Source organism: Calliphora vicina, chromosome 5 (genome assembly GCF_958450345.1).
Source record: "Calliphora vicina chromosome 5, idCalVici1.1, whole genome shotgun sequence".
NCBI lineage: Eukaryota > Metazoa > Arthropoda > Insecta > Diptera > Calliphoridae > Calliphora > Calliphora vicina.
Genome location: NC_088784.1, coordinates 67,695,079 through 67,716,129, shown reverse-complemented (window position 1 = coordinate 67,716,129; position 21,051 = coordinate 67,695,079). Strand labels below are relative to the sequence as shown.

The 21,051-nt window shown below is 31.4% G+C and overlaps 2 protein-coding genes across 2 annotated transcripts in view; one reads left to right on the top strand and one right to left on the bottom strand.

The window, feature by feature from the left end:
- LOC135962230 (mucin-2) overlaps window positions 1-21,051 on the top strand; it is a 355,113-nt gene that overhangs the window by 206,025 nt on the left and 128,037 nt on the right. The window contains exon 3 of the mRNA XM_065514045.1: window positions 17,260-19,024. Coding sequence (XP_065370117.1) covers window positions 17,390-19,024 — 1,635 coding nt within the window. The 5' untranslated portion in view covers window positions 17,260-17,389. The remainder of the gene's footprint in view (window positions 1-17,259; window positions 19,025-21,051) is intronic.
- Window positions 11,268-12,197, bottom strand: LOC135961341 (putative leucine-rich repeat-containing protein DDB_G0290503). Its single transcript, XM_065512837.1, has one exon. It carries the CDS (start codon window positions 12,195-12,197, stop codon window positions 11,268-11,270), a length of 930 nt encoding a protein of 309 aa, XP_065368909.1.

Sequence of the window (21,051 nt, the reverse complement as noted above, 5' to 3'; positions counted from 1 at the left end):
TGAAGTACACCGATTGCTCACCAAAGCTTATAATGAATGTATTACGTGAGAGAGATGGTTTGCTCCGAAGTGGTGATTTTGACACGGAAGACGGCCAGAATATGCGGTCAGATATGAAACCGTAATATTCCATCATAACATTTTGTGTTACATTATCTCTTAAAAACTGTACAGACGTATTTGTTTCGATCGATGCAGGACGCTCTCTCTGGGATAAGCTTCACTATTGAACAAATGTTTCAAAATAATAGCTAAACATTTGAAAAAATCCCGTATTTTTAAGTTATATACCCTTTATATAAAGTAATTCTATCCACAACTGTACATTATACAGAGACATACATATAAATTCTTGGAAATTTTTGGTTTTAGATTTGGTTTTGGCAAAAATGTCAAAGCAACAATTTGCTAAAAATACAAAATTCTATTTGTTTTCAATATCAACATAAATTGAAATAATGAAAAAAGTCTATAAATAATAATATTTGAAGTTTAATTGACAGATGATGTGGTTTTCTACTGTGGTCTTCTAAAACTATACTTCTTCTATAAATAGATTTTAGCAAATTCTTGGAAACAGCAAAACCTAAAAGAAAAACTGCTCAATTATTCAAACAGAATATTTGGTTGTCCTAAATTAATAAAATTCTTAATAGACAAACATGTTTATAATGATTTATTTTTGGGTTAATAGAAAATGTTTCTAGTTCATTACATTAATAAATTATGATTTACTAAAATAGCTTTTACACAAGCCACAATTTTTTATAGCTACATACATAAGTCAAAAAACATATATTTTTGGGAAAGGTTAGGTACGTTAATTTATTAAGTATTTTTTGTATCCCAAATTTGTTACTTTGTACATTTGTTACTACCATCTTTCTACCAACATATTGATTCCAAGCCAAATGAACTGCTCATCTTTTGAGGCCAAGAACGAATGAAGTTAATATCGGATAATCTGTTCTAAAGCGACGCGTATCCCAGAGTGAGCGTTCTGCATCGTTCTGCAAGTCGAACGGGGCACCGTGTCATTCTAAATACATTTTAACAGGAATTGCAACATAAGGACAAGCTTTTTCATGATGGAATATTACAGTTTCATATCTGGCCGCATATTCTGGGCGTTTTTGGCCAATGCTCGCTTCAACCGAATCAGTTTCGTTCGGTACAGGTTCCCTGAGATGGTCTGGCCAGATTTCAGCAGCACATAATAGAAAGAACACTCTTGCTCACCCAAATACAGATCATTAAGGTAATGGTCTTTCAAGGCCTCTCAGCTTCAATTCGTATGGTATCCAATTTGCTTGGTTTTTGATGAATCCTGCTGCTTGCAAACGTTTTGAAATTGCTGATTGAGTAGCTCCTGTAGGACAGTGGATGCTGTAGGGCAATTAAAAATAAGCTGAAACATGCTGGAGAATTAAAATAAATATTTATACCCTACACCACCATAGTGGGGAGGGTATTATGTGTTTATGCAGATGTGTGTAACGCCCAAAAATATTGGTCTAACACCCACCTTAAAGTATACCGAACGACTTAGAATCATTTTCTGAGTCGTCTGTCTGGCTGGCTGTCCAAGTAAACCTTGTGCGCAGAGTACAGGTCGCAATTTTGAAGATATTTCGATAAAATTTGGTACATATAATTTTTTCGGCCCAAGGACGAAGCCTATTGAAACTGGCTGAAATCGGTTCATTATTTCACCTAGCCCCCATACAAATGTCCTCTCGAAATTGGACTTTATCGGTCATAAATGTTTAATTTATATATGTATCTACACAAATTTCGATCCAAATAAGTTTTATATACACAAAATTCATGTCACCAAATTTTGTTACGATCGGTCCATAATTAGTCATAGCTCCCATATAGACCTGCTTCCGAAAATCACTTTAACGTGATTAAATCACTTAAAAATATTGGTATATACACAAAATTCAACATAAATAACTTTCATATAGACATAAATCACACGACCTAATTTTATGGTGATCGGTCCATAATTGGTCATAGCTCCCATATAAGGCCCACTTCCGAAAATCACTCACGAATATAAATTATTGATATTTTAAAAGAAAAATGTTTTTGCTCTTTTACTTAATGTAGGGTATTATACTTTCTTACTTGTTTTTGTATAGAAATTGTTAGTACGTTTGAATAATTTAGTTTTTAAGCCCAATAATCAAACCAAATTTTTTCGAAATTAATCCATATGTTTGTTGTGGAAACACTGTTAAAATACTGTTTCATCTTTTAAATTAACGTTTTAGGCCAGATTTTAGTACAATTATTTAAAAATCTCAATCCTACATGCTTAAGTCCATATTAAAACATCACTACGTATGATTGATATCTACATCACTCATACCACGCGGTAGACTCTTTACAATTAAAAAATTTGTGTTGCATAACAAAATAAGTATTTTAAAATGTAAAAAGATTATTAATTATTTTTGTTTTTTAACCTTTTATATTTTATAAAAAAAATATACAAGCTCTAGGTCAGTTTTTAAATATTCTTTATTATCCAATATTTCTATATTCTTTGAATAACAGCTTCAGGGATTGTTTATTGCATTTTTTGTTTAAATGTTATAAAAATTAAAATTAAAAAAAATAATAATCCCTAAAGATGTTATTCTAAGAATATAGAAATGTTGGATAATAAAGTATATTTACAAACTGACCTAGAGCTTGTATAATTTTTTTATTATGTAATACAATTTATTTTTATTAGACTGGAGTATTAAGTTGTAAATTTTTCGAGTTTTATTTTAATTGAATTAAAGATTATTATATTATTATTATTATTCGAATGAATAATAAAATACACTTTTCATACTCATTTCAATAATGTGAATTTGATTATTTTCAGAGATTTTGGAAACAAATTTTTACATCCTAGTTTGCAGTTTATTACTTAAATATATTGGTCCATAATCATAGTCAAAAATAAAGTACATTTTAAGAGAATTAAACTCGACTTTACTTAAGAGTGGACTTTAGGTCTATCATAGACAAGTTAAAGTATACTTCTGACGCTGAAGTCGACTCTAAATATAAAACTAGCTAAAGTTGTTTTTAACTCGTTTAACAACAGCATCAGCTGTTCTTCGAAGAGTAAAAAAGTTCGTCACCAAGTAAAAAATGTTTAAGTTACAAGATATTGGTAGAGATTTTGCAATTATTGAACAGTTATCAATAAAATTAGTACCAAAATATCGTAATTATGATATTAATCTTATCGTTTCCACTTTTCCACAACAAACAACTTTCTTTCTTTAGATGTCCCGGTTACTTTTATTGTTTACGTTTTTTGGATTTTTTTTTTAATTTTGTATGTCAGCTGTTCAGCGTTGCCACTTGTCTGTTTTTTGTTGTATATTGTATGAAAACATTTTCTACATTTGCGGTGGCACCCAGTTAAAGTCGGTTCAATTTAAAACATACTTTAATTTTGACTATGGTTGCAAATTAATAAAAAGCTGGTTTTTATTTTAAAGTTGTTTTTAAAAAGAACCGACTTTAGTGTTTGACTATGATTATGTGCCATTGTGTGTATAACCTAAAAATGCGAGATTTTTAGCTTTTATTTTGTAACATTTGTACAATAAATTTTATGGAAAGTATTGGCCATTGTTAGCCATTGTGGATTCCGAGCCAAAAGAACTGCTCATCGTTTGAGGCCAACAGCAAATCGAGTCAATATCGGATACTCTGTTCCAATGTGAAACGTATCCCAGAGAGAGTTTACTGCTTTGATAAAAACAAATACTAGTCGGACGGGACAAGGTTTGGACTATTAGGTGGGTGAGGAAGTTTTGCCCAACCACTTCATTCTAAATAGTTTTTAACAGGTATTGCAACAAGTAACATATTACAATTTTTATACAAACTTTAGTTTTAGAAACTCAATAAATATGTAATAAAATCTTTATTTATTAACAAAACTCAACGAAATTTTCAACGTTTTTTAAATTTGTTACTCTAAATAACAAAGTGTCAAAAAACTTGTCAAAAGGTCAAAGGGAATTCCGCAATTCCTAAAAATTGGAGCAAAAATCCCATAAATGGTATTTTTTACAATTTTTCCCATAGGGTCCACGTATACTTGGGGGCTGGGAGAATACTTTGTGAATAATTAGGGGACACATCAAGGTTTCCAAAGGTGCTTTCCGTTTTCTGATCCCAGCTTTGGGATTTTAGAACATGTGGCGCAAAGTTGAAATTTTCATAAAAAAATGGGTCAAATTCCGAAGGGCGTTGGGGCGACATAATCGAAATTGACCAACTCTATTGTCTATATTAATGACTTAGTAATCCAGATATAGGTAATAAATCGAGGTTGTCCTGGTTTTTTCCTCATATCTCAGCCATTTGGGGACCGATTTTGCTGATTTTAAATAGGAAACTTCTCGAAAGCATGTCTGACAGAATTATTGAAGAAATATTGAAGATATATCAATAATTCTGTCAGACATGCTTTCAAGAAGTTTCCTATTTAAAATCAGCAAAATCGGTCTGAATTAGACCTATTTTTTATCTAAATTTTAAATTTATGCCAAATTTTCTCTAATCGCATATCTGCTTTCAAAAAATTAAAACCTCTTTTATAAGCCCCAATATGTTCTTAAATATGTTGCAAAGGAAATTTATAGCCCGGATCTCGTTACCGTCAGCAGAGTCAAAAATCTAAAAAATACCATTTTTAAAATTTAAATAAAAAATAGGTCTACTTCGGAAGGCTCTTGACCACGCACTTATACAAGTATTGACATTATTTTTCTTCTATAGTACTTCCCAAAATCTTACCGTTGAGAAAAATATAAACGCATTATTTATTTTGTTTTTATTTTCTGTATAACTAAAGATTAATGTAAGTACTTTTTATCGAAAAAAAAATGAGATTTTGTAACCATCCTCAGGTGAAGTTTATTGTTAGTCTTCTCCCTTTGCAAAGATTCATCTTTTTTTGCATTTCTTTCCTTTTAAAAAAACCCAAACATAGTCAAGTTTCGAATTGTCTACGTCCACGTTAAATTTTATCCCGATCGGACCAGCTATTTATAATTGCCAGATTTATTTCCAAAAAAAATTTGATTCTGTCCACTGTGCATAATTTGGCATTCGGACCAGTAGTTTAGAAGATAGAATTATTTCCAGCATATGCTAGGAGACTTTAGTTGGTGTGTCGTGAGGGAGACAAATGAAAATATTTATAAAACAGAATTAAAACTATTAATTTTTGAGTATTGTTCCAATGTCAAAAGGTTCACGTCCTGGATTTTTTCAATATTTTTCCTGAAGTTAGATGACCTAAACTAACAAACCTATATAAGTTTTATATCATAAACAAAATCCCTGTAAACTAATGCTATTACAGAAAAACACAAAATTCTTTTGCATATACTGATTTACTTATGTACGTATTTCAAAGGAATGTTTTCCTACTTCTAGAAATACAAAATATTTCTAGAGATTTCCGAAAAATATTTATTACTTTTGTTATTTTTTTCGTTTTAATCCTGTTGACAACAACATAGTTCGTTATTTTATTAATTTGAAAACTAAAGTTTGTCCGGCATTTATCTCATAGATGCTCCGCTCTATAAATAAATAAATAGAAAAAAATAGGAAATTGACATTTAATACCCGGGAAAACCAAAACAATATAAAACAAATTGAAAATTGTAAACTACCAACCAACGTCAGTCAGGCTACAAATACTCAGCAATAAAACTACAAATAATAGTACAAACAAACTATTTTACATCTGTTGTTGAGCAGCTTTAAAGAGCATGTAAACGGATTACTAGGATTAAATTCAAACAAGAAACAATTGACAGCTAAATTCAAAGACTTATTTTTTTCTCTCTTTCTCTCCTCTCACTCTACATTTTCCATGTTTCCTAAATGACATTTTAACCAACTAAATAATAAAATGAAGGCAATGAATAAAACACAGGAAACAATATAGAACGATTAGTTTATCAACAAAAGAGATTAAATAATTTGCAAACGAATCAAATGAAATAGAAAAGAATTTCAAATACAAAATGAATAGAGGAGAACATCATATGAAATCAAGACTGTTCAGTAGACAGTAAATAAATACTAATTAGGAAAGTATTTGTATTTCAATTATTCATTATCCATATCGATATTTTTGCAAGTCTAATAATCTGATAGATTATATGATAACGAGGGTTGTGTAGGAAAGTAACACAAAAAAGAAGTTTATTCTTAACCTGTGGAACTTGTTTTGAAACACAAACGAAAGAAATTACTCTTAAAACGGACCCAATGTGCGTCGTTTTGTTTTTGTTACATTTTTGTATGAAAAACTAGCTTTAGTTCCAATTTTAGCTCGAAAATCCCAAACTTCCTCTGTTGTCTTTTAAAAGTTCTGTATCCATCACAGATTTCGTGATAGTATTGAAACAAATTCCTTGGTAAGAAAATGTTTTTTGGAAATTAAGCCCAACATTGTACCAAAATATTTTCCTCTAGTATTTTAAACGAAATCTAGTATTTTTTAACTTCACATTATCAATCTAATCAAACATTCCTCGTAGAACGAATAACTGCGTACATCCAGAACGACTAGAATGAGAATAATAAATATAAACGTTTAAACACGTAGTAGAATATATAATTGCTTCCAGCAAATGTTATAATTTTTAGGGAATAGAATTTACAGTCTTCACATATACACACCACATTAGATACTCGTACAATTCGAATACTATCTACATGCAAAATGTATCCATCTATGTAGATGTAACTGTAGCGATTACCAACAAATACAGCCATTGTCTAGTTGTGGGTGTTCAAAGTCATTTATCTTCTTACAACTCTGGTTACATTATTCTATTATGTATTCCATTCTCTCAGACGTTTGTTGCCGTTCTCGAACAAGTAACGTTCAAAACAGTTCATATGAAACTGTCAATTTTAATAACAATAAACAGCAGTTATAACAAAAGCAACACAAATTATCTGTTATACTGGTATTACTACTATTAGCATAATATCAATCTTTGTTAAAAAACAGTTGACATCAAATTTATAGCATTATGATAAAATCAGTTCAGTTCTAGTTCAGTCTAGTTTAGTTCTATTTCTGTTCTAGTTCTATTCTAGTTCTGTTCTAGTTCTGTTCTAGTTCTGTTCTAGTTCTGTTCTAGTTCTGTTCTAGTTCTGTTCTAGTTCTGTTCTAGTTCTGTTCTAGTTCTGTTCTAGTTCTGTTCTAGTTCTGTTCTAGTTCTGTTCTAGTTCTGTTCTAGTTCTGTTCTAGTTCTGTTCTAGTTCTGTTCTAGTTCTGTTCTAGTTCTGTTCTAGTTCTGTTCTAGTTCTGTTCTAGTTCTGTTCTAGTTCTGTTCTAGTTCTGTTCTAGTTCTGTTCTAGTTCTGTTCTAGTTCTGTTCTAGTTCTGTTCTAGTTCTGTTCTAGTTCTGTTCTAGTTCTGTTCTAGTTCTGTTCTAGTTCTGTTCTAGTTCTGTTCTAGTTCTGTTCTAGTTCTGTTCTAGTTCTGTTCTAGTTCTGTTCTAGTTCTGTTCTAGTTCTGTTCTAGTTCTGTTCTAGTTCTGTTCTAGTTCTGTTCTAGTTCTGTTCTAGTTCTGTTCTAGTTCTGTTCTAGTTCTGTTCTAGTTCTGTTCTAGTTCTGTTCTAGTTCTGTTCTAGTTCTGTTCTAGTTCTGTTCTAGTTCTGTTCTAGTTCTGTTCTAGTTCTGTTCTAGTTCTGTTCTAGTTCTGTTCTAGTTCTGTTCTAGTTCTGTTCTAGTTCTGTTCTAGTTTTTTTTTTTTTTTTTTTTTTTTTTTTTTTAATAATAATTGATATTTATTGAATTTTTCATATAATTATAATAACATTTCATTTTATGATTAAATTAAGGACCCACGAAGCCGTTAAATGGCTTATCTGCAGGTCAAAAATAAAATATTTAAGAATGTTTATGATAATAAATAATATTACAATTAATAGTGAGTTCAATAACAACAAAATATTAATTTGAATTTGTTCATTGCGAACTTAAATAAAAATTTTTGATTTCTTTCTTCTTCTTATGCTTATATCTAATATTTAATATATTTGTTGGCAAGTTATTTAGAATTTTTGGCAAATTAACTTCTATTTTCGCTTTTCCATAATTGTTTTTGTACGTATCTGGCTTATAACGTCCTTCTGCTCGAAGTCTGGTGTTGTATTGATGGTTAATTCGCTCTAGATATCTCGTTTCATGGTGAAAATTGTTGATCAGCGTGATTTCATAAATACTCTTAATATTTAGTATATTTAGATGTTTTGCAATGTTTTTTCTTTGAATTGGATTATTTATATTGTTGAGTTGATTAGTGTTGTTTATGTTGTTGTTTGTGCTAGTGTTGTTACTGGTGTAAATTACGTTGGTGCTGTTGACGTTGTTGTTAGTTGTGTTGGTGCTGTTGTCTATAACGTTAATAACGCTTGAATTGTTATTGTTGACGTTATTGATGTTTATATTGGTGTTGTTGTGTTGTTTAGATTTGTGTAAATTCTTCCACAATATTTTTAGGACTCTATTTTGTGAATTTTGTAGAGTACTACAGTATGATGAGCTTCCCCATGCAGTAATGCCATGTCTGATGTAGGACTCCGACAGTGAAAAATAGGCTTGTCTCAAAACACTATATGTTGCAGAGTTGCTTAAATGATAAAGCATAATCGATGATTTTCGTAGTTGTTTTTGAACTTCTTCGATGTGTGTGCGCCATTTGAAATTGTGGTCTATATACACGCCCAGATATTTATATGTGTTGACCAATTCAATTATTGTTGTGCAGTTGTCGTTATTGTTGATATTTTCATTATGGATGCAAGCAATATCATGGAATTTAAGTTCTATTTTAGAGTATCTGAAGTGTCGTGGTTTTATATGCATAATCTTAGTTTTACTGGCATTAATTATTAATCCATTGTCATGGCACCATTTTGTTGCTATGTTGAGCTCATTTTGCATAATATTAGTTGCTATATTAATGTCTTTGTTAGCAACAATAATGGCGGTATCGTCTGCATATGCAAATGTGTTACTGTTTTTCAGTATGCTGATTAAATCATTTGCATATAAAAGATACAGTATTGGACCTAATTTTGACCCTTGAGGAACGCCATGTGTGATGTCAATTTCTTTACTCATGCTAGAACTTATTTTAACTCTGAATCTTCTACAATTCAGATATGCTTTAAAGAAATTCAAACAATTACCTCGTATTCCAATTCTTTCTAGTGTATCTAAAAGCTTGTGGTGGTTCAAGGTGTCGAAAGCTTTGCTGAAGTCCACGAAAAGTGCTAGGCAATGTAGATTTTCACTTAGACATGTGTTTATGTGGTTTGCAAAGTTTCCGAGCAATTTATTGATGCTTTTGTTCTTTTGAAACCCATATTGGTGTTCATCAATTATTTTAAATCTTTCAGCAAAATCAGACAGTCTTCTCACCATCACTTCTTCCATAATTTTTTCGATAACCGGTAAGATTGATATCGGCCTGTAGTTATTGTAATCATTTTTGGTACCACTTTTGTATATAGGACGTACTATTGATATTTTAAATAACTCTGGAATGTTATTTTGATTTAAAATCATATTAATAATATTAGTTATTATTGGCGTTAGAGAGGTTGCATTGTTTTTTAGATCACGTGGTCTTATACCATCTATTCCTGCACTTTTATTTACATTAAGTGATTTTAATATATTATATATTTCGAGTTCGTTAGTATTTTCCACAAAAATCGAATTGCTAACAGCCTTTTCCGTATACGTTAAAGTTTTTTTGTTACATATATGTATGATTTTTTTAATATTTTGATCTAGATTAATAGCGAAATTATTTGAAATATCTTGCAGATTTTTGTTTTTGAAATTATTTATTATTGTTTCATCTAGATTTGTTATTTTTTTGCCGTTTATTTCATTTATAAGTTGCCAAATTATTCTCATATTACTTCTATTTTCAATAAATTGTTTTCTAAAGTAATTATTTTTAGTAAAATTAATTTTTTTATTTAATGCATTTCTAAATTGTTTATATTGCAGTTCATATTCTTTATTTCTTCTATTATTCAACCATTTTTTATAAAGTTTATCCCGTTTTTCACAGCACAATATTAGCTCATTGTTTATCCACGGATTTGTTTTTCTTGTTTTTTGTCGTTTTGCCACTATTGCAGATTTTGCATATATATCACGGAACTTTTCATTAAAGATATTAAACAGATCATTTACATTATTATGAATATTTATTAAATTGCACCAATTTGTTCCGTTTATTAATGTATCTACTTTTTTATTATTTATTAATGTTTTTTCAAAAAAAAGGTTTGGGTCTCCCTGGGAACCCGTAAAACAAGTAGGCGATCTCTGATTGTTTATATTATTGTGTTCTCTTTCATCATCTTCTACACAACAGAGAATACTGTAGTGGTCAGCTATTGTTGTTGTAATTACTGCTGCATAACCTGATGATTTATTTTTGTTGTCTCTTACAAAGCAGTGATCAATGCATGTACGTGTGTTTGTTTGTGCATTTTCACGTGTGCTCTCATTTATGACACTCTCTAAACCATTGGACATCATCATATCGATGTATTTTTTTGTTGTTAAATTGTTTTTTAATGTATCAATGTTTATGTCTCCTATTATTACAATTTCTTGTTTTCTTTTTATTGTGTTTATTACTTCGTCGAGCTCAGAGATAAATGCGTTTACATTGGTCGATGGGGGACGGTATACAGATAGAAGTGTGAGGGGTCTATTGTTTAGGATTACATCAATTTTTAACATTTCGAAGGAGTTTGTATTTGTGTTGTTGTTAGTAAAAGTTAAATGTTCTTTGACGTACACCGCAATACCTCCGCCAGAACCTTCTCTATTTATGAAAAGAGAGTTGAAACCATTTATTTTGTAAAAATTTTGTTTCATTATCATGAATGTTCGTTTCGACAAGAACAATAATTTTTAATTTGTTTATTATGTTGTGTATTGTAGCAAGAAAAGAATTGAAATGTTTGCGGATTGAGCGTATATTCATGTGTAGAATTGTTAGTGGATAACTTAAGTATTTTTGATCAATTTGGTTGAAGCGTTTATGTTTTTCTTGTTTGAAGTTCATATTTATGTTTAATATTAATATAAAAAATAATAAGGATTTGAAAAAGAAAATGATTTTGTTTAAATAAAGTTTGCTTTTATAAAGAATTTAATTTTTTATTTATTTTTTAAATCGTTGATGCAATCAGTTCAATATCTGATGCATTAAATATTATGATGGGATTTGAAATTTCATTTTTTTTGGCGTAAATATTTCCATTTTTAATCCAAACATATCTCCAATTTGAATCCTTGGCTTTTGTTTTGGCCAACCATAGCAGACGCCGTTTATAAGGGGTTAGGTGTTCATTAACATATATAAATTTGTTGTTGGTATCTTCGTTTATTAAACTAGAATCAACTCTGTGGCGATTTATTTTTGTTAGTAGCTCTCTTTTTTTATTGACAGAAGTAAATTCAACAATAACCTTTTGCGATTTCTTTATAGTATAAGAATTGCTAATATCGTTATCATTTATCTCGACATTTAACGAATTGGCAATCTTTTTAACAACGTCATTCGGGTGCATATTTTTGTTTGTTACATTTTTTATTTCAATGTTTTTATTTAGGAGTTGTTGTTCTAGATCATTGATACGCTTATCCATCTCATTTATTTGTTTTTCCTTTTCTTTGTTGCTTTCGCAAAGCTCACTTACTTGAGAGGTGAGAGTTGTAATGGAGTTGGTTATTGTTGTAATAGCTGTTTGTAGATTTGTGTTCATTTGAGTATTGTTTTCGATTATTGTTTTTGCAAGTTCTTGCATTGTGGTTTTTATGTCGTTTATGTCGGTTTTCATGGACGAAACATCTGTTTTGAATTCCTTGACGTCAGCTTTAACCATATAAACACTATTATTTACATCGTTTAGAGATAAAGAGTTCTTAAAGCGTTTGGCTTCATCATTCTCTTCATTTTCATCATCTCTTTGTTGTTTTTGGTTTGCTTGTAATGAGTAATCATCAACTATAATGTGATATGAGTTGTTGCTACTGGTGGATCCCTTGCGGGGCTTGCATTTTTGGCACTTCCAATCGGCTCTCCGCTCAGTATTCATTGTAGCATATGTTTTCTCCGAAAGGGGACAGCAAGTAGAGAAATGATATTGGGAATTACAAGAGTAACATTTTACGTATTTTGTTGGTAGGATTGTGTTACATTGTCCACAGACACTCATTTTTTTATTCTTTTTTGTGTTTTATTCTTTTAAATTTTAAAGATTTGTATGTTTTATTTAAGGTTTTGTTTATTAACACAAATAGCACGACAATTTTAAAAATATTTGTACTGTTTTTTTTAATATTTAAAAGAAAATTGTTTGATATATTAGAATATGTTGGTTTAAAGTTTATTTTGGCGCTTTATCACTGTTAATTTAGACACTTTGTGGAGCAAGTTAAAAAATCGACCGTTCGCAATGAAAAACAGAAAACAGAACAGAAGTTCTGTTCTAGTTCTGTTCTGTTCTAGTTCTGTTCTGTTCTAGTTCTGTTCTGTTCTAGTTCTGTTCTAGTTCTGTTCTAGTTCTGTTCTAGTTCTGTTCTAGTTCTGTTCTAGTTCTGTTCTAGTTCTGTTCTAGTTCTGTTCTAGTTCTGTTCTAGTTCTGTTCTAGTTCTGTTCTAGTTCTGTTCTGTTCTAGTTCTGTTCTAGTTCTGTTCTAGTTCTGTTCTAGTTCTGTTCTAGTTGTGTTCTAGTTCTGTTCTAGTTCTGTTCTAGTTCTGTTCTAGTTCTGTTCTAGTTCTGTTCTAGTTCTGTTCTAGTTCTGTTCTAGTTCTGTTCTAGTTCTGTTCTAGTTCTGTTCTAGTTCTGTTCTAGTTCAGTTCGAGTTCAGTATAGATCACTATATAAAAACCTACGATGTATGTTAAACATAAAGATCTCCAATATCAAGACAATATCAAGGACAACCATTTAAACTAAACCAAGGCTATGTAAATACATATGATTGAATCCAAAACCATAACAATATCATGACTATATCAAGGACTATGATTTAAGCTAAATTAAAACTATATAAATACCTACGATTGAAACTAAATTTAAACTGCATAGGCTGGTCCTACGATTGAACTTTTTTTTGAAAAATATGACAAAAATGTTTTTTATTGAATTTTTGTAAAGATACAAAATTTTCAAATTTAAATTATACATATAATTTAAGGCTGCATTTACACAGGGCAAGTTTTCTTGCCGCAAGTCTGAGTGTATAGGAGAGAAGCAAGAAAGAAAGTCTCTTCAATTCTCTTTTGTTTTCTCATTTTCACTATGGCGTCTATAAGGTTCTGACATACAAAACTGAACACAGACTTGCTGTGTGTAAACAGACTAGCAAGTTTAAAAGGGAATCGAAGCGACTAGCTTCAAGTAAACTTGATGTGTGTAAAAGCAGACTAACATATTTGGCCATATAATATGGGTTACTGTATCTTCATATCGACTATGCGATTTGATAATTTTTCAAAACTTTAACTCGAGAACACTTCTTCTTTGCGCATGTCACATTTCATTTAAAGCAGAAGTTACAGATCTATTTCCCTCTTTTTATACCCTTCACCTTCGTGAGAAGGGTATATATAAGTTAGCCATTCCGTTTGTAATTTCTACACTTTGCATTTGCTACCCTCTAAAGTATATATATTCTGGATCCTTATAGATAGCGGAGTCGATTAAGCCATGTCTGTCTGTCTGTCTGTCTGTTGAAATCAACTTTTCGAAGCCCCCAAATAACTTACATACACGATTCATACATCAATATCTCCGGAATTCTTCCGGCTCGTTTGCTATTTAAAATCGAGAAAATCGGTCCACAAATGGCTGAGATATAAGGAAAAAACCAGGACAACCTCGATTTTAGCCCTATTTTTTATCTATATCTGGATTACTAAGTCATTAATATAGACAATATGGATATCTAATGATAGATATTTTAAAGTCCATTGCAACGATGTATATAAGGTTGTAGTAAGTTCGACCTACAATGGGTCAAAATCGGGAAAAATATTTTTTAACCCGAATTTTTTTTTTCATTAAAAAATTTATTTTTTAGCCTAAATACTTTTTCAAAATTTTTTTTTTAAAAATTGAAAACAAAAATTTGAACAAATAATTAAAAAAAAAAATTAAAATCAAATTAAAAAATTTAAATTTTGTTTAAATAAAAATATTTTTAAGTATAATTTGGTGAAGGGTATATAAGATTCGGGACTGCCGAATTACTTAGCTCTCTTACTTATTATATTTAAAAAAGACCATTTAAACCTATGAATCCAAAACCTGACAATATCAACCACTATTAAAGTTAAACAAATAAACTAAGAACATATTAAGGTCTATTATTAAAACTAAACTAAGACTATATCAAGGCCGGTTGAATTAAAATTTATACTGCATAAAAACTGCTATTGAATCTAAGACTGTAACAAGACCTTCGATTTAAGCTTAACTAAGATTATGTAAAGACCTATGATTGAAGCCAGAACCATGATAAATCAACCCCTACGATTTATGCTAAAACAATGGATATATAAAACCTACGATTGAACCTAGACTAAGACTATTTAATCTTAACATAGTCTATATAAAGACCTACCATTTAAGCTAAACATAGTCAAAACAAAGACAATATCAAGAACTACGATTTAAGCTAAAACAATGGATATATAAAACCTACGATTGAACCTAGACTAAGACTATTTAAGCTTAACATAGTCTATATCAAGAACTACGATTTAAGCTAAACGAAGACTATATCGTCCCCTTAATAAAACAATAGTGTATAATTTTTTTGCCATTTCGAAATAATTGAGTTTAAAATTTTTGTGTTAGTAGACATCTAGAACAAAAGTAATATTTCAATTGATCTGTTGACCCACTTTGTGGAAGTTGAATTGTTTTTTTGAGGGGACGATATATAGACTTACGACAGAACCTAAACTAAGGCCTTATCAAATTTAAGCTAAATTAAGATTGAAGACCATATAAAGACCTACGATTAAACCTAAACTAACTATTTCATGGCATATGATTTAAGCAAAAATAGACTAAACAAGTAAGAGTGCTATATTCGGCTATGCCGAATCTTATATACCCTTCACCTTTGTTGTGGATGCATTATTATTTTTTATAATTAGTATATAGGTATGTATGTACATTGCCCACTTTCAGCGTACAGCATCCTAAATTTATCAAGAACACAAAAAACAACAACAACGCCAAACGAAACAGAACACCAAAAGAAAAAACAAAATACGCAAGGCAATGAAACCAACACACATCCAAACATACGTTTAATTGTTTAAAAAACAACAACGCCAAAAGAAACAAAACACAAAAGAAAAACAAAATACGCAAAGCATGCACATTCAAACATACGATTTGTTGATTTTTTGTCAAAAAAACCAACACACAACCAAACAAACGTTTAGTTGTATAAAAAACAACAACAACGCCAAAAGAAACAACACACAACAAAAAAACAAAATACGCAAAGCTTGCACATCCAACCATACGTTTTGTTGTTTTTTTGTCAAAGCATGCAATACATTGTGTTTTTTGATGAAATTTTCAGAGGTTGTCTCGGATTTTTGCTCATATCTCCGTTATTTATGGACGGATTTTGCTGATTTTAAATAGCAAAATTCTCGAAAGTATGTCTGACAGAATTGTTGAAGATTTGGATCCCGGAGATATCTGGGGCCTTCAGAAAATTGATTTCAACAGACAGACGGACAGACAGACGGACAGACGGACAGACAGACAGACAGACAGACAGACAGACAGACAGACAGACAGACAGACAGACAGACAGACAGACAGACAGACAGACAGACAGACAGACAGACAGACAGACAGACGGACATGGCTTAATCGACTCCGCTATCTATAAAGATCCAGAATATATATACTTTATAGGGTCGGAAATGAAAAATGTAGAAATTACAAACGGAATGACAAACTTATATATACCCTTCTCACGAAACTGAAGGGTATAAAAATAGACCAAAAATCGAAACTTTGAAGGTTCGATTTTCGATGAAGGTTCTCAAAATTGCAAATGCGGAAATTTTGATAATTATAAAAGCCACTAATATGAAAATATGCTTCTCTCATTCGAAATATTGTCCAAAAATGCCTTTTGGTCAGCTATCCAACTGTTGCAATAAATTTTAAATGAGGTTAAAGATTTCCATCGCTATAGAAGGAGGACCAAAAATTGTTTTTGTTTTAGTTTTTGCTGCTATATTTTTGCTCCACCTTGTAGCTGTATTGCAAATTTGTCGTATTAATATACATACATACTGTATTAAGTAAGTTTACATGTACTAGTAACTAGACACGACAAAATGTAAAACGTGATCATCAATCAGTGTTTTAAAAATATTTAAAAGTATAATTACAATTCGATTTAAAATAATTTTATAAATATTTTATATGAATGTCAAAACATAAACACCTCTTATCTACAGGGGTAATAAATTCTAATATAAATTAAATTAAATAAATATTTGTAAACTATTTTTATACCCAGCACCTAAATGATGACGGTATTTTGTAACACATCAAAATATTAACCGCAGACCCACAAAAGTATCCTTATTAAATTTTATACGACTGTTGAACGCTAAGGCCTACAGGATAGGTCTTAGGGTATGACATTTTCCTAAAATTTTCTCTGTCAATATTTTTTCTGGAAATATGTACTCGTATATTATAGATAACACCGTACGACACTCAATATTAGACACGAACCAGATGATATAAGTCTGAAACTAGATATTAAATGGAGCCAAACTGCGTTCACAGTTTTTTATTTCGTGATCCTGTTTCCTTTTAAAAGGACTTCAAAAATTCAAAGAAGAACATTTTTCAAAAAATATTTTCAAATGATCAAGAAGAGTTGTGAAATATTTCGTATTATTTTTATCCTAAGCAGTTTGGTATGCATTAAGGTGGGTGGTAGGACAATATTTTTTGCATGTTCCATGATTTTTCCTATTTCTTCCCGAAATATGGATGGCGAATAAATCTGTGACTTTTAGAATAAAAACATTTTATTATTCAACATAGAATATTTGTTAATTTGTATTAAAAAAAATCTTCATATTTTCTTAATTTTCCAGATCACGATTTCTATTACTTTGGGCAACAATATGGCTACCAAAACCGTTTTAACTTTTAGACAGCAGTGTGTGTCGACTGCCTCGAATTTTAGTATAAATGATTTTAAATACGAAGTTGTTAAAAATTTAAATGATGAGACCACCAGTGCAAAAAAGTGCATTGCAGCAAAATGAAGCAAATCGCTTGCAACATCATCAGCAGACACACAAGCATTTACAGCAACAGAAACAATTTCAGCAACAACAACAGCAACATCAGCAGCAACCGGACATTATAGCAACAAACATTAGTGATTTACAACAAACCGATACAATAGCACACAAATCAAAATTAGAACAACGCGAATTACTTGTTGAAAATCATTTAAATAGCGCCTGCTTTGCTCAAGTGCATCATCATCAACAACAACAGCAGCAGCCAATAGCCAGGCCACCGCCGCCACCCCCTGCAAGAACAATAGCACGCAAATCATTGCCAACTTTTTACAACGATTGCTATCAGCAACAGCAACAACAACAACGTCCAACTCCCTATTTAGCAAATAGTAGCTCCCAACAAAACAATAGAAGAGATTCCTCAGCAACTGTAAAATTACTTGATCTCAGTACATCACCACCACAACTTGACGAAACTGTGTTTCGAACTCAAACAACTTCTGCTGAAGTGTTACAAAATCGCATTTCCTCCGTCAACCAAACAAACAATAGCCAGCAACGTTTCTCATTTGCCAGCCAGTATTCATCACGTTCATCGTCCAGTGACGATAGTAGCAGCCTTAGCTTGACAACTGCCGCGGCAACAAAAGCAGCCGCAGCAGAAGTGGGAACGGGAGGTTTTATAGTTACTGCCAGTGGCAGTTACAATTCATACAACCATACATTCGATGATGCTGCGGAAAATTTCATCATAAATTTCCCAGCCGATACATCACCCCTGCCAGCGCAAACGTCACACAGTGACTATTGTCTGCCTTTGTCCGAAACGGAACCGCTGCTAACGAACATCGAGGCGACTGTCAATGATAAACAACGTTCGATTTATCTAAATAAGAACAGTGCGTCGTTAATTTTTACACGCAAGGACCTGACATCACCTCAATCAACGCTACAAACAAAGACAACAGCAGCAGCAGCAGCAGCAACATATCAGCAACATCAAAAACAGCAGCAATTTAAATTACAATCAAAAACAAATAATAATTTTAATGGAACATCATCATCATCCACCGGCTCCAAGTCGTTTTCTGGCACTACGTCTTCTGCAACAGCAGCAAACAGTGGTGGCGGCCCAACGAATGTAAGACATCAAAATCATTCCACGTTACGTTCATTTTCCGAAGAGAATTACAGGCGTAAACCCACAAAGCATTTACCATCAACATATCATCAGCAACATCGTCGTAGTTTACAACTTAATTACAATAATAATCTTGTGACTACAACAACTTGTGGCAACACAATTGCCAATAATAATCGCTGTTGCAGTGGCAACAGCAGCAACAACAGCAGTTCATCTAATTCAAATTCAGCTGTTTTGCATAAAACCCATCATAACAACCACAGTTTGCAGCAGACGACGTTGCAACAACGTCAACAACAGCCCCTATCAAAGCAGCAACAACAGGGGCATCAGCATTGTAGTTTAAATTCAAATAATTGTGCGGCAACAAACAACACGGCAGCTACAACACGCAAACAATACGCGTACTCTTGGTACGCTCCCGTCTATAGTGCGCTTGAGGAGGAACTAGAACAAGATTCTAGGGTGAGTAGAATTGATTATTTATGCCATCATACACATAACGATTTTGTTTACACTTTTGGGTCTTAAAATAGTTCTCAGTTATCTAAAAAAATATTGCTGAACATTTGTGAGATTTCACATTTTATTTCGATGTTTGATTAATTTAAATATTGAAAAAACTCGAATTAAAAATAGTTTTTATATTTTATTTAACCAATGATATACATATTGTTACGTTTTAACCTTTTTAAAACGCTGGTTTATTTCCTTTAAATAAACCGGATACTTTTGATTGCAAATAAAAGCCGTTTAGTAGTTTGAAAATGGTAACAACTCTTTATTTATTTAAAATGTACAACAACCACAGAATTAAATAGCCACTCAATGTTTTTTTATACAGGTTTATAAATTCTCAGAATTGCAGACACAATTTATAATGTACACGAATTTACTTGAAAAACACAACACACTTTAAGGCACTTAGATGATGTTTATTCGAAAAGCGTCTCTGATAAACTCACTCACGACTGCAACCTCTGCCACTATTTATAACACTGCCATCTGCATTCTAGATTGCTATTTAACTGTCAAAGTTAGAATATTCTAGATCATACGCCATCTGTGGTGTACTTTCTACAATGTTCTTTAACTGAATATTCGAAATCGAATACAAGTACAATTTCGTAACAATATATGTATAATACTAGCAAACCCGGTTCACTTCGCTACACCAATAATATTTAAACCTATGAAAGGATTTTTTAAAAAATGTATTTTACTTTACGTTCTTTTCTTGTAGTTTTTAAGGATATACCATTATATGTACTTTTTTTTAATTTCACTGCTATTAACTGAAAGGGAAATACTGCTCTAGTCAACAGGCATCTGTCAGTTGAGTCCTGTCAAAATTTGAACAAGCTGCGTCATTTACTTTGTGTTTGACAGTCATTGATAGTAGACTAACTCGTGACTTGAGGAGAAATTGCAAAAAATTGAATTTCGTCTGCTCATTAAGCATTATTTTTTGTGTAAAAAAAACCATCACTCAAATAAAGGTTAATCTTGATAAATAACACTAGCCAACAAGGTTTTGGACTGGAGCAACCAAATACCTTTCCTAGGACAATTTAGTGGGAATCTACATACTCTGAACCATCAATTTCAATGGTAAAAAGTGACCGTACAAGCACGGATGATGCCGAACGTTCTTCACGCCCAGTTGATGTGTCACAAAAACAATTTTTGTTTGGGGCTAAAGCATATTTTAAAAGCTTATAGGATAAAGAATTTTTGAGATTTTTTTTCATATTTTGCGGAAGAGGTCGCTCAAGTCTAGTTTTTGCCAAAAATCGGGTTTTTCGGCAATTTTTGAGTTTTCTTTATAATTTTGTCAAAACGCACGATTTTCTTTACTTTTGAGGAAACATTTTAAAAGAAGAATGTCCACGCTTTGCATTGAATTGGCTCATTAATGTGCCCTACATTACAGTTTTAATTTTTCCATAAATTTTGTAAGTAACGCTTTATAACTTTTAAAACTTTTATGAAAATGAAAAAACCTAACAATGCAGTTTGAAAGATCCATTAATTCTTAATGATTTAGGGACAATTTTCTTTTAACAATTTTCTTTTAAAATGTACCAACATTTTTAAGAGATTTGTGCTCGTTAAAATGATTTTCGGAAGTGGGCTTTGTATGGGAGCTATGACTAATTATGGACCGATCGTTATACAATTTGGTGACATGACTTTTGTAAATGGGGTATTTCATGTCATGTGAACGAACTTTTGAAATCGATGTCTTCCGATCGGGATGAAATTTGCACCAAGGTTAATTCTATTGGATAGAAACTCAGACATACAGTGGTGGCCACCAATTTAAGACAAATACTTGAATTTTTTTCATCAACTGAATTTTAATGTTTCTAGTTTCTCAAAAATGTTTGGAAAAATCGGTAAAACATATATGGACAAATATATGTGGAAATACGTTAACCCACCTCAGCGAACATCCGCTGTTAAAAACATGATATGACCAAAACTAATGG